The sequence below is a fragment of the Gadus chalcogrammus genome, chromosome 17, assembly GCF_026213295.1.
Source record: "Gadus chalcogrammus isolate NIFS_2021 chromosome 17, NIFS_Gcha_1.0, whole genome shotgun sequence".
Lineage (NCBI taxonomy): Eukaryota > Metazoa > Chordata > Actinopteri > Gadiformes > Gadidae > Gadus > Gadus chalcogrammus.
This window is the reverse complement of record NC_079428.1, coordinates 10,922,316-10,936,659: the sequence shown is the minus strand read 5'-3', so window position 1 is coordinate 10,936,659 and position 14,344 is coordinate 10,922,316. Positions and strand designations below refer to the sequence as shown.

General features: G+C 48.6%; 1 protein-coding gene across 1 annotated transcript in view; it reads right to left on the bottom strand.

Annotated features, from left to right (window-relative positions):
• Positions 1–2,701: 2,701 nt before the first annotated feature.
• htr2cl1 (5-hydroxytryptamine (serotonin) receptor 2C, G protein-coupled-like 1) overlaps positions 2,702–14,344 on the bottom strand; it is an 18,561-nt gene continuing 6,918 nt past the window's right edge. The window contains exons 3-6 of the mRNA XM_056576064.1: positions 8,801–8,964; positions 8,295–8,436; positions 5,094–5,329; positions 2,702–3,348 (exon numbers count right to left, since the gene is read on the bottom strand). Coding sequence (XP_056432039.1) covers positions 2,722–3,348; positions 5,094–5,329; positions 8,295–8,436; positions 8,801–8,964 — 1,169 coding nt within the window. The 3' untranslated portion in view covers positions 2,702–2,721. The remainder of the gene's footprint in view (positions 3,349–5,093; positions 5,330–8,294; positions 8,437–8,800; positions 8,965–14,344) is intronic.

The window sequence follows — 14,344 nt, the reverse complement described above, 5'->3', positions numbered from 1 at the left end:
CCTTCTAGACTGGAGGTTATAGACTAGAACATTCCAGAGCCGCTCATTGGTTCTGGTTGGTCTCTTGGGAGGACCTGCAGCTATGGGAAATCTCAGAGCCATTTATTGACACAGGTTACACACACATTTGTTATAAAACATTATCAATGGATGGTCGTACTGCATCTTGAGTCTTGTTTTCATTAGGTCAATGGGGAACTGTGATGAAGTCAGAATGCCAATACATTTTATTGAAAACATCTCTTCATATGGACTTTAGGCTAAAAGGTGGGCAAAGTAAATGTTTGGTAGCATCCAGTCCAATGTATAGGCAAACATTTATTTATTTTCAAAAACAAAATAGACATGTTTTGTGATTGGTCCAGATGAAAGCGTCAAACGGCTCATACTTCAACACACCAAACCTGAGGCCAACTTATCCCTCACACACATCACGGCTACCGCTATCTGGGATTGATTGCTTTAGTCTGGCTCGCAGGCGATTGGAGAGTAATCACCAGTCCATTTGTCTCAGTTGTCCCAGACCTGATCAATAGAGCTTGCAGACAACAGAGCGTCAGTTTGCTGAGGGAGTTGGTGCAGAGCTGGTAAACACACAGATTCAATATACAGGTAATACATTGAGTTGGCTGGCCTGGACCTCTCTCCCCTCTGCTCACTGTCTCTCTCCCTCTCGCAACTCTCTTGAATTCTCCCGTCATTCATGTCTTTCTATTGGACAGAGTTGCAACATCGGGCAAAACAGTGTTGATATTGAAGCTGAAAAGGTTGTTTGATTTTGATGCTGCACTGAATTTAATCGTCTTTCTTTGACATAATGGTCTTTCTTTCTATTGCCATTTCTCCTTTATTTATTTTGCATGATTTCGTCCTTTCTCTCGTTTTCTCTCTCGCTTTCCATCATTGTATCTCATGCTTTCTATCTTCATTCCTCTCATGCCAACAGCCAGTTTGTACTTCAGAGTGGCCAGGCAACTTTTATTAGCTCGTTAAGACCCCTCCAATCGGAGTGGAGTGTAGTCGCCAGGGACGACCACTCTGTGAGTTTGTAATGCACAAACAGCAGCTACCACTATACATAGATACAGATCCACAGAATTAGAATGAACGGAAGAGGCATTCCCGCTTCAGAAGTCACATGGTTTCATTCTTAATCCACAATTAATGAAGGGGGAGGGTGGTGAACCAGGCTGGCCATCTGATTGGTCAGTTGTAGGTGTCAATCATCTTCGCGACAGTTAGACGTACATTCAGTTAAAGCTTTGACGCGTCGATGGAAATCTCTCTGGCTGTAGAATCGACTTCCTGTCCCTCTAGTGAGGGCTAATGAGGTTCTAGTTTATGCTTTTGTCAGGATTGACCAGATGGGAGTGTGTTTCTGCTTCTGTTATGGTCAATCATACTCTGTGACAATGCAACTGATCCCATCCCTATCATATCATATATCTGATAACTTACATCATATATATATACTATCATACATCATCTCTTATCATACATAATTGAATAGATCATCTCGTCTCATGTCTATGTCAATCACATGATATATTTCCATATCGTTATCATTATTTCTTTGTTGGTAATTGAACCTGCGGCCATTTTGGTGTATTGTCCAAAGAGAGCATTTGATTGGTCGTATTTATTGGAGCGAGCATGGTATCACAGTTCTACTATCGAGGGAACGGCGGATATCACCCGTCATTCATATTCAACGAGAGATAACCCCTCTGGTTGTAACTCCTCCAAGTGACCACATGGTGTCACTGTGACGCCGTCACAGAGCGACGGTCCGTACATTCTCGCCCTCGTAGACATAGGCCTACACAGTCAATGAAAATCCAAATTCTTCGTTTAAGTTTCCCAACGGAAGAACACACAGAAAATATTTCACTGACGTTTTGATGCTGTTATTGTTAAGCACCAGCCAGAACAAAAATAGATTTGGTTTGTTTTGCTTGGTGTTGAGATGGTTCAATACTTATGAAGACTGCTTTGTTGACGGTGAAAGCCGTTGGTGAAGTGGGAGCCAACACTGGCCTCCATAACTAGTGTCTGTTGAGCTTCTCAGACGGTTGCACTTCACATTCAGGTGGAAGGTCACACAAGTCTACCATGTCACAAAGTCTCTTCCGACTTCAAAGTCTGAACCCAATCTTTTCCGGCAACACTTTGAAATACACAACGTTGCACTACTTCCTACGTACACTTTGGGTTCAGGTTTCTACGTAATTGTACAAACACCAATAGGCACAAATACAGAGCTAGCTAAAACCGTGAACGGCCTGCCAAGATTATCGCCCCATGTATATTTTGTCATCTCTTTTTGGGTTTGTTTTCGGTAGACCTTGAACACGTCTACTGTACTTCCTGAAAGGATGCCTGAAAATAGCCCAAAGTCCTCTGACATTGGACCGTTTTCAATCCCTCCCTCCTTTCCCTTCTGCGACAGGAGTGCTCAGTGGGTGTACCGGCGTCCATGGTTTCCATGACAACCAAATCCACACTCTGCAATGTAGGACCTCGCGAGACTCTTTCGGTTTCCGGGTGACGTTCCCCGTTCCCCGTTACTCGTTACTCATTACCCAGAAGTCCCCACTTCTCCGCCCGTGGACAAATGTTCAGCGAAACCACAACGCCGTCCTCCGAGCTAATCGGGAAACGGCGCCTCTCCACGGGGCGGGGCGGGGCGTCGACCGTCCGTCCGTCCGTCCGTCCGTCCAATCACACGCTGCTGGTGAGTTCTCTGGAGGAGGGGCTGTAGCTGGCCACCGACAGCTCCGTCTCCATCTCCGTCTCCGTCTCCGATAGCGCCGGGGCCCCGGCCCCCGGCGACGCCCCACCCTCCGGCGACGCCGCCAGCGCCTGGCTCTCCCACGCGCTGGCGGCCGACGCCCGCCTCCCGTCGTCCGTCAGGTCGTCGGGGTCCACCGTCAGCCCCCGCGGACCCCCGACGCTGCCCCGGGCCCCCCCGCCGTTCCGCCAGCTGTTGCTGCCGCGCCCCGCCCCCGACCGCGCCCCTCCGCCGGTCAGGAGGGGCGTGGGGGCGTGCGAGGAGCACGACGGCGCCAGCAGGCCCCTGGAGCTGGGGCCCGTGCCGGCGGCGGCGTTGGCGGCCGTCTGGTAGCGGCAGCGGATGTAGCTGGAGAAGGCGCGGCGGTACGTCTTGTTGAAGAGCGTGTAGACCAGGGGGTTGACCCCCGACGAGATGTAGCCCACCCACACGAAGACGTTGAGCAGCTCCGCCAGCAGGGGCTCGTTGCAGGAGCCCTGGCACAGGACGAAGGTGACGTTGGTGATGAAGAACGGGCACCACATGATGAGGAAGAGGAAGAAGACGATGCCCAGCACCTAGAGGGAGGAGGAGGAGGGGGAGGAGGAGGAGGAGGAGGAGGAGGAGGAGGAGGAGGAGGAGGGGGAGGAAGAGGAAGAGGAGGGAGGGGGGGATGGAGGAGAAAGAAGAGCAGGATGGGAGGAGAAAGAGGAGGAGGAGGATGGAGAGAAAGATAATGATGAAGAGGAGGAGGAAGATAGAGAGAAAGAGGAAGAGAAAGATGGAGAGAGAGAGACGAGGAGGAGGATGGAGAGAAAGAGAAGGATGGATAGGAAGAGGAGGAGGATGGAGAGAAAGATAATGATGAAGAGGAGGAGGAAGATAGAGAGAAAGAGGAAGAGAGAGAGACGAGGAGGAGGATGGAGAGAAAGAGAAGGATGGATAGGAAGAGGAGGAGGATGGAGAGAAAGATAATGATGAAGAGGAGGAGGAAGATAGAGAGAAAGAGGAAGAGAGAGAGAGACGAGGAGGAGGATGGAGAGAAAGAGAAGGATGGATAGGAAGAGGAGGAGGCGATGGAGTAGGAGAAATAGGAGGAGGAGGAGCAGGAGCAGTATGTTATGACAGGTAATGCTGAAAACACTTACGCTACAGAATGCTAAATGACACGTCGAAAAGCATCTTTATGATAATACAACAGATGATAATAATAATACAAACATTACAGATAAAAACGGCATCAAACTGCATCATTCTGACATAAAAAATGACAGCATTTGATTACATCAGTGTTACGATGTTCACAATGCCTTTTGCGTGCGCTTTTTCACAAACACTTATTTCCAACGCGTTAATCTCGGGGCTTTATATTTTGCCCTTGGGAAGTGTGACTTCCAAAGGCGCGGACGAGGTTGCCAGGGCCAGACACATCCATTCATCTCAGGGAACCAGCACAAAGGAACAGGTGACAGAGGAGGAGGAGGAGGAGGAGGAGAGCACGGTGGAGGGAAAATAAATTGCAGTCGGGTGGAGAGCTTGTGTTTAAAGATCCTCACATGGTAATAACTACGGCTCACACAAAGCGCCACTGCAGCTCTTCCATCGATATTTAAACCTCTTAATTTAAGAGTCAATGAATCCGAGTTCTCTCGCGGTACCAGGGCCCATATTTGGGGCTCCAAATGTATCTGGTTCTCGGGGGCACTTCAGTACTGATTCTGCCATAATTGAGGATTGAAATAGGCTTCAATAGGAGCCACTTTTCCTTTCATTTGGAGAACAGGAAGTCCTTTGTCAGCACTCCCATGTAGCCCTAAACACAACACTGGAATTGCTGCACCGAGCATAAAGGTGATGCTTCATTATTCGGAATGGATGCCGGCTCAAGAGCTCACAAAAGGGTGAATCTAATCTTGGAGCCGGGCTCAGACTGGGGGGGGGGGGGAAAGAACAGAGACCTGGGCCTGAAACCAAAAACAACAGGTGGTCTGACACCTTCTTACCTTTTTCAAGATATTCGGGGGAAGTGAAAGTAATTTTTGGAAGTAGACGAAGCATTCACAAGGGGCTTTGAATGAGTGTATTTTATCGCCGGCCTACACGTTTTCATTATTTAACTATTGAAGACAGACGACTTTGTTTTACAGAGTGCAACCACAGGCCGAGATTGTGTTCAACCAATCACGTGCTTACAGGTCCCCCAGCGACATCATTGGTCAAAAACAAACTTGAAGCCAAAGAAACGGCAACGCCCTGTCCAGCCCGGATTTGAGAATGGCCTCTTTCTGTCATCTCTGATTGGCGGGTCCAGCCGTCACCGTACCTTGGAAGCCCTCCTCTCGTTCTTGATGGCCTGCATCATCCCCCGTCGCCCGTGGCAACCGGTGGAGTCTCCCCGCCCCGGCCCGATGGCCGGCGAGCTGAGCTGCGACGCCGCCTCGAAGCAAGGAAGGATGTTGACGCTGTCGGTGGGCGACGCCCTCAGCAGCATGCCGGGCTCCACCCCCTTCAGGCAGCTCAGCGTGTTGCGTCGGCTCTGCGGGGGCGTGGCCTGTACTTCTGTGGGAGGGGTTTCAGGTTTATTTGTCATACAATCGTCCAATGGATTTTTGGCATTCATCTACTGTAGTCATTGTGATAAATAACATAATATTTTGAAAAAAATCCCTATTAAGGGGGATTTTATTCCCTAAACGATATGGTCAACCTTTATTGGACCATGGAGTGTTTCCCTTTTAGTCTTTTGGAGAGGTGTTTCCACTCAAACCAACCCTGGCGAAACATCCAAACCATCCCACACTCCCTTAATGACACACCTAACCCCTCCCTCATACTCTGTTACGCCCTCACACCCCGTCCCGACCGGGAGGAGGGTCCGCCACACGAGGGGTGGTTGAACAAAGTCAAACGACGTGACAAAGAGGTGTACTTTGACAAAGTAACCGCAAAGCTCAGCTATGCAACTAAAGAGTGATAAAGCGATTAATCAATGTCGTCTGAAGGAAGTCTCACAGAGTAGGTGCAGTCAATGGCTAGGTTCTGATGAGAAAACTCTGTCGTGTGTAAATGAGTTCCTACACAACTTGCGAAGGTCATCTATAGTATACACCATCCACCATTCGATTTTCTCGTTGGATACATTTAGATTGAACTCAATTCAGATTAGATGACGTGACCTCAAATCAGATGAGAACACACACACATGACCGGAGAACAGTTTTAGCACGCGAGTAACACACACGCCATGCCACACGTCCATCGTGTATATACTCTCAAAACGTGCCTTTTGTCCTTCTAAGGGAGCTGCAATCTCACACACCCTGGGGCGATTCCATTACCATACATACTACATAGACCAGGCCTGCAGCAGCGTGTGAGTGTGTGTGCGTGCATATGCGCGCGTGTGTGTCCTCCATACAATAACCAGCAGGGCCGTTATGAAAAGGCTTCAAGGGCCAGCGGTTCAGATCCGTGCATTAATGGAGGTGAAATCAGAGCGGCTTGAAAGAACAATTATACAGAAGCTGTGTTAAACCATTCACTCGGGCCCACCTCCGCAGATAACCGCTATTTATTATTTTTTCAGCGTCACAAAACACAAGCAGCTCCTGTTCACGACGTGTAATGGAGAATATTTCAGGAAAGCAGTCTTCACGGACAATAATATCTCTCCTTGTATCAAAGAGCTGCCTGGTAAAGAGGCTGTCGAGAAAGTGGTGCTGAATGGAGGCGGGAGGGGAAAGTACTTGAAACATAAAAGTAAATACCCATTTCCCGACGGAGTTCTGAAATCACACCCACCGTCGTTAGCGGGCGGAGGAACGCCGCCCAGGAAAAACGGTGTGCGATAATTACGTGTTAAACTGTGAATAAATCAAAGCCGTGAGGTCTGTCGAATCTATCAGGTTATGACACAGACATCAGAGGTAATACCGCTCCTGCTGCTAGCTTGGCTCTCCTATTTGGGTTAATTAGCGGAGCTGTTAATCTTCAAGAGGTTTGTAATTAAAATCGTCAACGGTAGGAAATCATTTATAAAGGGTTATTCCTTATTTAATTAATAACCGATTTGGGCGCTGGCAATGTGAAATCCCACTGACGAATCACCCCTCAAAGATCAATCGCATATAATCATCTGAACGCTGCATGCTAACACGTGTAGTGACGTAGCCTAGCACAAAGATACGGTTGACCCTGAGATACCCCACTGGGCCTAAATGTTGTACCTTTTTGTTGCAGTGCTTTTGCTTGGTGAGTTCAGGTGTCTGATATATTTAATGGGCACATTAAAAGTCTGCCAGCAAACTTGTTCTACTACATTTCATATCCATCCAATATTAATTATATCCCGTAGTATTGTCGTATTTGTAGTATCTGTTTGAGTCACTGATTGCAAGGCATCAGATATCTCTCCTGTAAGGCCAATTCAACACTCATGACAGTCGACATCTAACCCTGCGTTCACACCAAAAGATGCAAAAAGTTGACGCGCGGCACGATCCCATTCAAAGTGAATGTAGAGACGCATTGCTGCTTTGCTGCCGCAGCATTTGCTGCAGAGAAAACCGGCAGCAAAATTTGATTTGCGGCGCGTCAAAATCTGATTTGCAGCGCGGCATGCCCGTGCCCGCTGCCGGGCACGGGCGGCGGGCGTGTTCACGTATTTTGCAGCGCGTCAAATGCTGCTCGAGTTGAAATATTTCAACTTTTCGGCAGCAAACGCGTGATGACAGCCAATCAGTGTTCAACAGCGTTGCCACTGAGGCGTTGCCACTGAGTGACATGCCGTAACAGCCAATCAGTGTTACTCCCTTGGAGTGACCTAGAGTTCACTACCGTTACATTTATTTAGTAACTCGAAAAAACCCACAAATCAGCATTCTGTAGTGTAGTTGTGTTTACAGTTTAACTAAACTATGAGTATGCTAAAGGGCTAGAAAACAACCCCAAACAAAACCCAGTTGGGTGCCAGGCAGCACCAGCCTTCCAGGCTCCGAATGGTCTCATGAACCCATAAACGACGGGCATTCCAACGTCTCTCCCTCTTCCACAACAGGTAAAGACATGCAATGCTCGTAATGTCGGCCATGGTTGTGAATGAATTCAGAAGCACCGCGGGCAAAACTTGCCGTGCCGCGAAACTTCCCGCGCTGCAAAACTGCGGCGCAGCAAAACTTTTGCTGCGTGTCAAAACCTTTGCTGCGCCGCAAAAGCTTTGCTGCGCCGCAAAACTTTTGCTGCGCCGCAAAACTTGATTTGCTGCGCCGCAAAACTTCGGCGTCAACGCGTTCGGGCAGCAAATGCATCTTTTGGTGTGAACGCAGGGTGACTCAATGGTTTTCAAACAATTTGGTAGTCTTTAATTGTTTCCAAACCTAATCCAATCAATTCTACAATCCAATCCAGGCTACTCTAATCCATCCAAACGTAATCAAATGTTCTCTACTCTATCTAACATAATATATTGTAATCTAAATCAAACCCATATCAAGACACTCACCTAACCAATTTTTTAATATGTTACCTTTGCAGTCTGGGGGGGCGATGGTGTTGATCTTGGGGATGTGGAACTTGGTGGGCGGGTCCGGTAGTGAGGTGGGCGGAGCCGTGGTGTTGAAGGAAGTCTTTGATTCATACAGGAAGACGCTGGCCTGCCTCTGGAGCACCTTGCATGCGGAGGAGAAATACACATATATGAATACATACATAGAAAGATTAAACCCATTCAATTAGATTCAATTCAATTCGATTAAATCAAAGAGAGAGTATTAGATTAGATGAGATAACATTGGATAAGACTGAACCCTCTAAGATGGCATTTGATTACATCAGACTACTTGGCAGCATATTGGCATGGATTAGATTAAAATAGATCATAGTTGATCAAGGAGATTAGATTAATTTAAATTATATGACAATATATATAGATATGATCACATTTAGTTACATTCAACCGGATTTAACTAGATGTGAGCTTCCATCAGGTCAGGTGACCAGATATCAGTACGCAGGAGGCGGAGCTCCACCCACCTGTATGGTGAGGCAGTAGCTCACCACCATGATCACCAACGGGATGAAGAAGGCCACAAAGGAGCCAATCAGCATGAAGCGCTCCTCGTTCATAACACAGCTGCCGTTCACAAACACCTTGTCCTTGTTGTTGAGGCCGATGACCGGGATGGGCATGGACACACCTGGAGAGAGGGCGAGGGAAACGGGGGAGACAGGGGAGAGAGAGAGGGAGGGAGGGAGTTGTCAAGGTCAGCTCTGGTTCTGAGGGTTTGCTCTGGAATAAAACACGGGCAGGTGATGTAAATCATTTATTCACCAGCATCCCGAGAGAGAGAGAGAGAGAGAGAGAGAGAGAGAGAGAGAGAGAGAGAGAGGAGAGAGAAGAGTCTAACTGACTGACTTACTGAGAGAGAGCGAGTGAGAAAGCGAGAGAGAGAGAGACTGACTGACTTAGAGAGAGAGAGAGAGAAAGGACCCATCAGCTCTGCGTATATTTACCTCATACCCCACTGAACGCCTGTAATTGTGCGGAGCGACCGTAAACCCTCCTGTGACATGGGTAACCCACTAATCACTTAATGGGTGTCTGTGAGCTGGCACACACACACACACACACACACACACCGATGTGCACAGATGGACCGTCCTTGACCGGCACGTGTCACGTCCTATCCCCTCTTTCACATTAAGAGCCCCTTGGTGATGTCACGCAGAGCACAACAAGACAATCAGGTGTAATTCTGAGTGATCTGACACTTTACACATGATGAGAGGGAAGGAGAGGAGGGGAGGGGGGAGAGACCGAGGGAAAGAGAGAAGGGGGAGAGAGGGAGAAAGGAAGAGAGAGAGTTAAAGAGAGGCGAGATGAGGGAGGGAGAGCGAGGGAGAGGCAGAAATAGAGAGAGAACGAGAGAGAGAGAACAAGAGAGCGAGAGAGAGAGAGAGAGAGAATGAGAGAGGGAGAGAGAGAGAGAGAGCGTGAGAGAGAGAGAGATATAGAGAGAAGGAGAGCTCTATTAGTCTTGGGAGCCAAAGAACCAATCTGTTCTGTTTGAGATGGGGATGATTGTGGATTCACACCCAAGGTCACTGAGAACAAGCGTGCACGATGTTAAACTCTGCGCTGAAAGGTCAAAATCGTCTCCAGCCAACAATACCAGAGGCAGTTTCCCCAAGAGCCCCGTCGCAGTGAATGTATTAGAGCGGAAATGACACATGGCAAGCCTGGCAGACAATACTAAATAAAATATCAAAAAAGAGAAATAGTATAAAAAAGTTAAAGAACCAGCCATTGTTTCAGATGGAATTTGAACACAATGGGATTTAAAAAAATAAGTTTTGGACTGAGAGTATTAGGAATCAGGGGGGGGTGTTATCACCATGGTTACGACCCCCGCCAACTTTATGATCCTCTTTTCTTTTTAGTCGTTGTGTAACTGTTATGAGTGTTATAACTCGTTGTTGTATATGAAATCCGCCACACACCATAACGTTATACTATGGGTGTCCGTGAAGCCTAACCCTCACTCGGACACGGACATTAAATACATCGCTACTCAGTCGTAGCTTCACCATCTACACACACCGTAGCGTTATATAATAAGTGTCCGAAAAGCCCAACTGTATCACCGACACGGCAGTCAACCGCTGCCCATGCAGAGCTCGACACGTCCACACAAACCCCTCTGCCAGCGCCCCTGGGTCGTGGCGTCAGACCCCCTCGGAGAAGGTGGTCTGACGTCAGGAAAAGAACACGGCGGAATAAGATCGCAGCAGAGATGAACGTTCACCTGGTGAAGAATGGAGAAACATAGGATTTAGCCCTTTTTTGGTCTAAATCGGGGACTTATTCCAGCAACAGTGAAAAATGGCAGTAATTGCCATGTAGACGATCATATACGACAAATTAACACGTTTCAAACCAAAATAAAGGTGGGTTTTGGGTTCTTTTTGAAAACACATTGCAGATCTGATCCATCACAAGCACCACAGACGTTGAATCGACACCATTTCAGCTTGCACAGTTGTGCAAGCTCCAACTCAAAATCCGTCCTTGAATCCCCCAAACAACGGCTCGGCCTCGTCCTCGAGAGCGGCCGTCTCTACACCGACGACGACGTGTCCACCAGCCGCCCAAGCTGAATGCTCAACAATTCTGTCCGCGGAACAAAAAAGCAACAATTTATACATGAGGCCGTTCATCATCTCCTGCTCAGGTAATGAGGAGCCGCCCGGCCCCCGGGATCGATGCGGACGTGCAGGGGTTGAGGAGCGATGTTAGCGATAGCGCGTACCGGGTATCACGGCGAAGAAAGAACAACCAAAAACGCAGCGACTTTTTCCGACCAGCCATTAAAAAGGATATTAAGGATCCGATTCTTTAGCCTTAGTGTGCGCCGAGTGGAACCTGAACTTCAACCCTCGAGAAAAGACGGATAGTTAGAAGAGAAAAGACCGTGGCCGGTGTGATGGCCACCGCGAACCGAAGGAGAAGAACGGCTGTTTTTATATTTCTCTGGGGGTCTCGTGGGGTGACCTTGCCGTTGGTTGGGTGCGTATTAATCATGAGGTTGGTGGTCTCAGCGTTGGGGCTCATCGATCGGAGATAAGGGGGGGGGGGGGGGGTGATGGAACACCATGGCGACGAGATGTGAGCCATCGCTAGTTGGCTGTGTTTAAACTATTTCCAACCGCACCCAGTATTATTGGATGTGGTGCACTGCGCATACAGAGTGTGCCCCTGTTTACGGGATGGACGTGCTCTGAGACACACACTTAAGCACACACACAAGACGGATGCATAAACAGACATGCTCACCCCTACAGTCAAACACAAAGGCAAAAACACACACACACATACACACACACACACACACACACACACACACACACACAGTGACATTTATAAAGAAAAAAAACACACGTAAAGACACACACACTCCCAAAGACAAAAAAACACACACAAACATATACTGTCACACACACACACACACACACACAAACAAAACACACCCACACGCACATGTAAAGACACACACACACACACATGCAGCTACAGATGACTGAACGAGAGGTCATCTGGGGTCACGAGACAATCAGAGTAACAAACACAAGAAGATTAGTGGAGCTGTGTGTGTATATAAATGGTGTTTATCTGTATGTGGGTTTGTGTGTGTGGCGGGGAGTTAGTCATGTGTGTGTGTGTGTGTGTGTGTGTGTGTGTGTGTGTGTGTGTGTGTGTGTGTGTGTCTGTGTGTCTGTGTGTGTGTGTGTGTGTGTGGGGGGGAGTTAGTCACGTGTGTGTGTGTGTGTGTGTGTGTGTGTGTGGGGGGGAGTTAGTCACGTGTGTGTGTGTGTGTGTGTGTGTGTGTGTGTGTGTGTTGTGGAGGTGAGCGACCCCCATTCCATCACACCTCAAACCTCACCTCCGCGTAGAGCCTGGCTGTTGTCTGCTGGCGGTGGAGCGTAAACCGTTGCGCGGTTAATAAAGTTTCTTCAATGCTGTGTCATATCAGCGAAGCTACGATGCTAATGGGTGTACTTGGACTGCCAAACCGAACACAACGGTAACCCAACAATGGGTGTCAGGCGGGTCCTCTGTTTGAACATCGGTTGCACAAATTATTTCATCATGTTAGACACCCTGGTCATTCATAAATGCATAACACATATAAACCACAAACTAATCCATCATGCACCTTTGAGAGGCTGAGCGAATGGCTTCAAGGCCCCTGTTCAAAATCCCTGCACAGCGATTGGCTGACAGGAGAGAATGAGTATGGTAATGCAGTCGAGGAACAGATGCGCCACGACTCAAGTTTAATTGACACTCCTGCGTCAAATAGCCGGCCATCGGTACGTATTGTCATGGAAACCAGCAAAACCACGACAGAAAGGGGCTGTACACCATAAGGTAGACTGCGTTTCCAAAGGCACTTACGGTTTATACAGAAACATGTCAGTTAGCAGCAGGTAGGGGTCAGGGGTCATCTCACTCACGTATGCCATCAGGTAGACTCTGGAAGTTTGGGGATTGAACCCGGAACCTTTTTCGGATGGTTGTTCGAGCAGCCAGTAGATAACACACGCCTCTCCCGCCGGTTCTGAATGAACCACGACATCACGCCTCTCTATTTTTAGACGCGCCGTCGTCCATCATGAGCAGCCCCACTGAGCTCCCTCCATGTTTCATGTGACATTCCCCCTGCCTGCCCGGTCCAGCGCTGGATCCTCAGAGAAGGAGCAGCTGGAAGGCACCATCTCGCCGGTGGAGGGAGGGTAGTGGGGTCGGGCCCGTCAGATGTGCACCCGCTCCAGTGCTCTCTCCTCTAATTGCCCCCCCCCCCCCCCCTCCAGACAGCGGTATCCCTGCCGCCCTTAGCGGTCTCTCCGTGTCAAGCTTCTTATCAGAAGCGGCTGGTTCTTCTGGAAGCCTCCCCCTTCACCTCCCCCAGGGTTTGGCCAACAGATGTGGGTCAGGAATGTGGAGCTACTTCAGAGCCATGATGACGATGATCGTCGTCTTCCTCATCCTGGTCTTCATCATCTGGCCTTGGCCGGGGGAACAGCTTGGGGGTCCGGCCCTGATAAGACTGACTGATGAGGACCTCAAGGAGAGCAGCCAACAGCTTGCTTGTCAGCCCTCAGACCCAGTGCTGTTCATCAGAAGCTACGCAGCGCAGCCTATCTGTCATAGCCCCTCTGCTCTAGGCCTAATGGATCTGCATACTGTATCTGCACAGAATATATAAAGACTTACACGTGGTTATGTAGACATCTGTGGGGCTGTATGTGTACATAAGGGGATCGCACACACAGATACACAGCCATACACGCGAGGATGTGCAAACATCCAGCGTTAAAAGCATTACGTCACTGGCCTTGGAAAACCATACACAGACACACACATATCTCTGTGTACCTGCACACACACACACACACACACACACACACACACACACACACACACACACACACACACACACACACACACACACACACACACACACACACACACACACACACACACACACACACACACGGTCACTGGTGGAGCGAATCGGTCTGACGATACAGAATATGGATTAAATTCGCGACACTTTTGTTTCAATTAATAAATTGTGAAAAATGACTGAAACCGTTCCTTCACACAGATCATATAGAGATGATATAGAACATCATATATATATAATATCCCTTATGGGATGAGAGATTACGGCTGCGATGGAAGATCATGAATCAAGTCCAAATGTACCCAGAGGAGCGCCGTGTGTCAGTGTGTGTGGGTCTGAGAGAGAGAGCGAGAGACCATGAGAGAGAGAGAGAGAGAGAGAGAGAGAGAGCGAGAGCGAGAGCGAGAGAGAGTGAGAGAGAGAGAGAGAGAGAGAGAGAGAGCGAGAGAGAGAGAGAGAGAGAGAGAGAGAGAGAGAGAGAGAGAGAGAGAGAGAGAGAGAGAGAGAGAGAGAGAGAGAGAGCAGGGAAGCAAGGGAGAGAGAGATTGATAGAGAGGTATCGATGTTGAACGTTTACCGGGGGCTACACCAGTAAACTGTGTGGTAACCT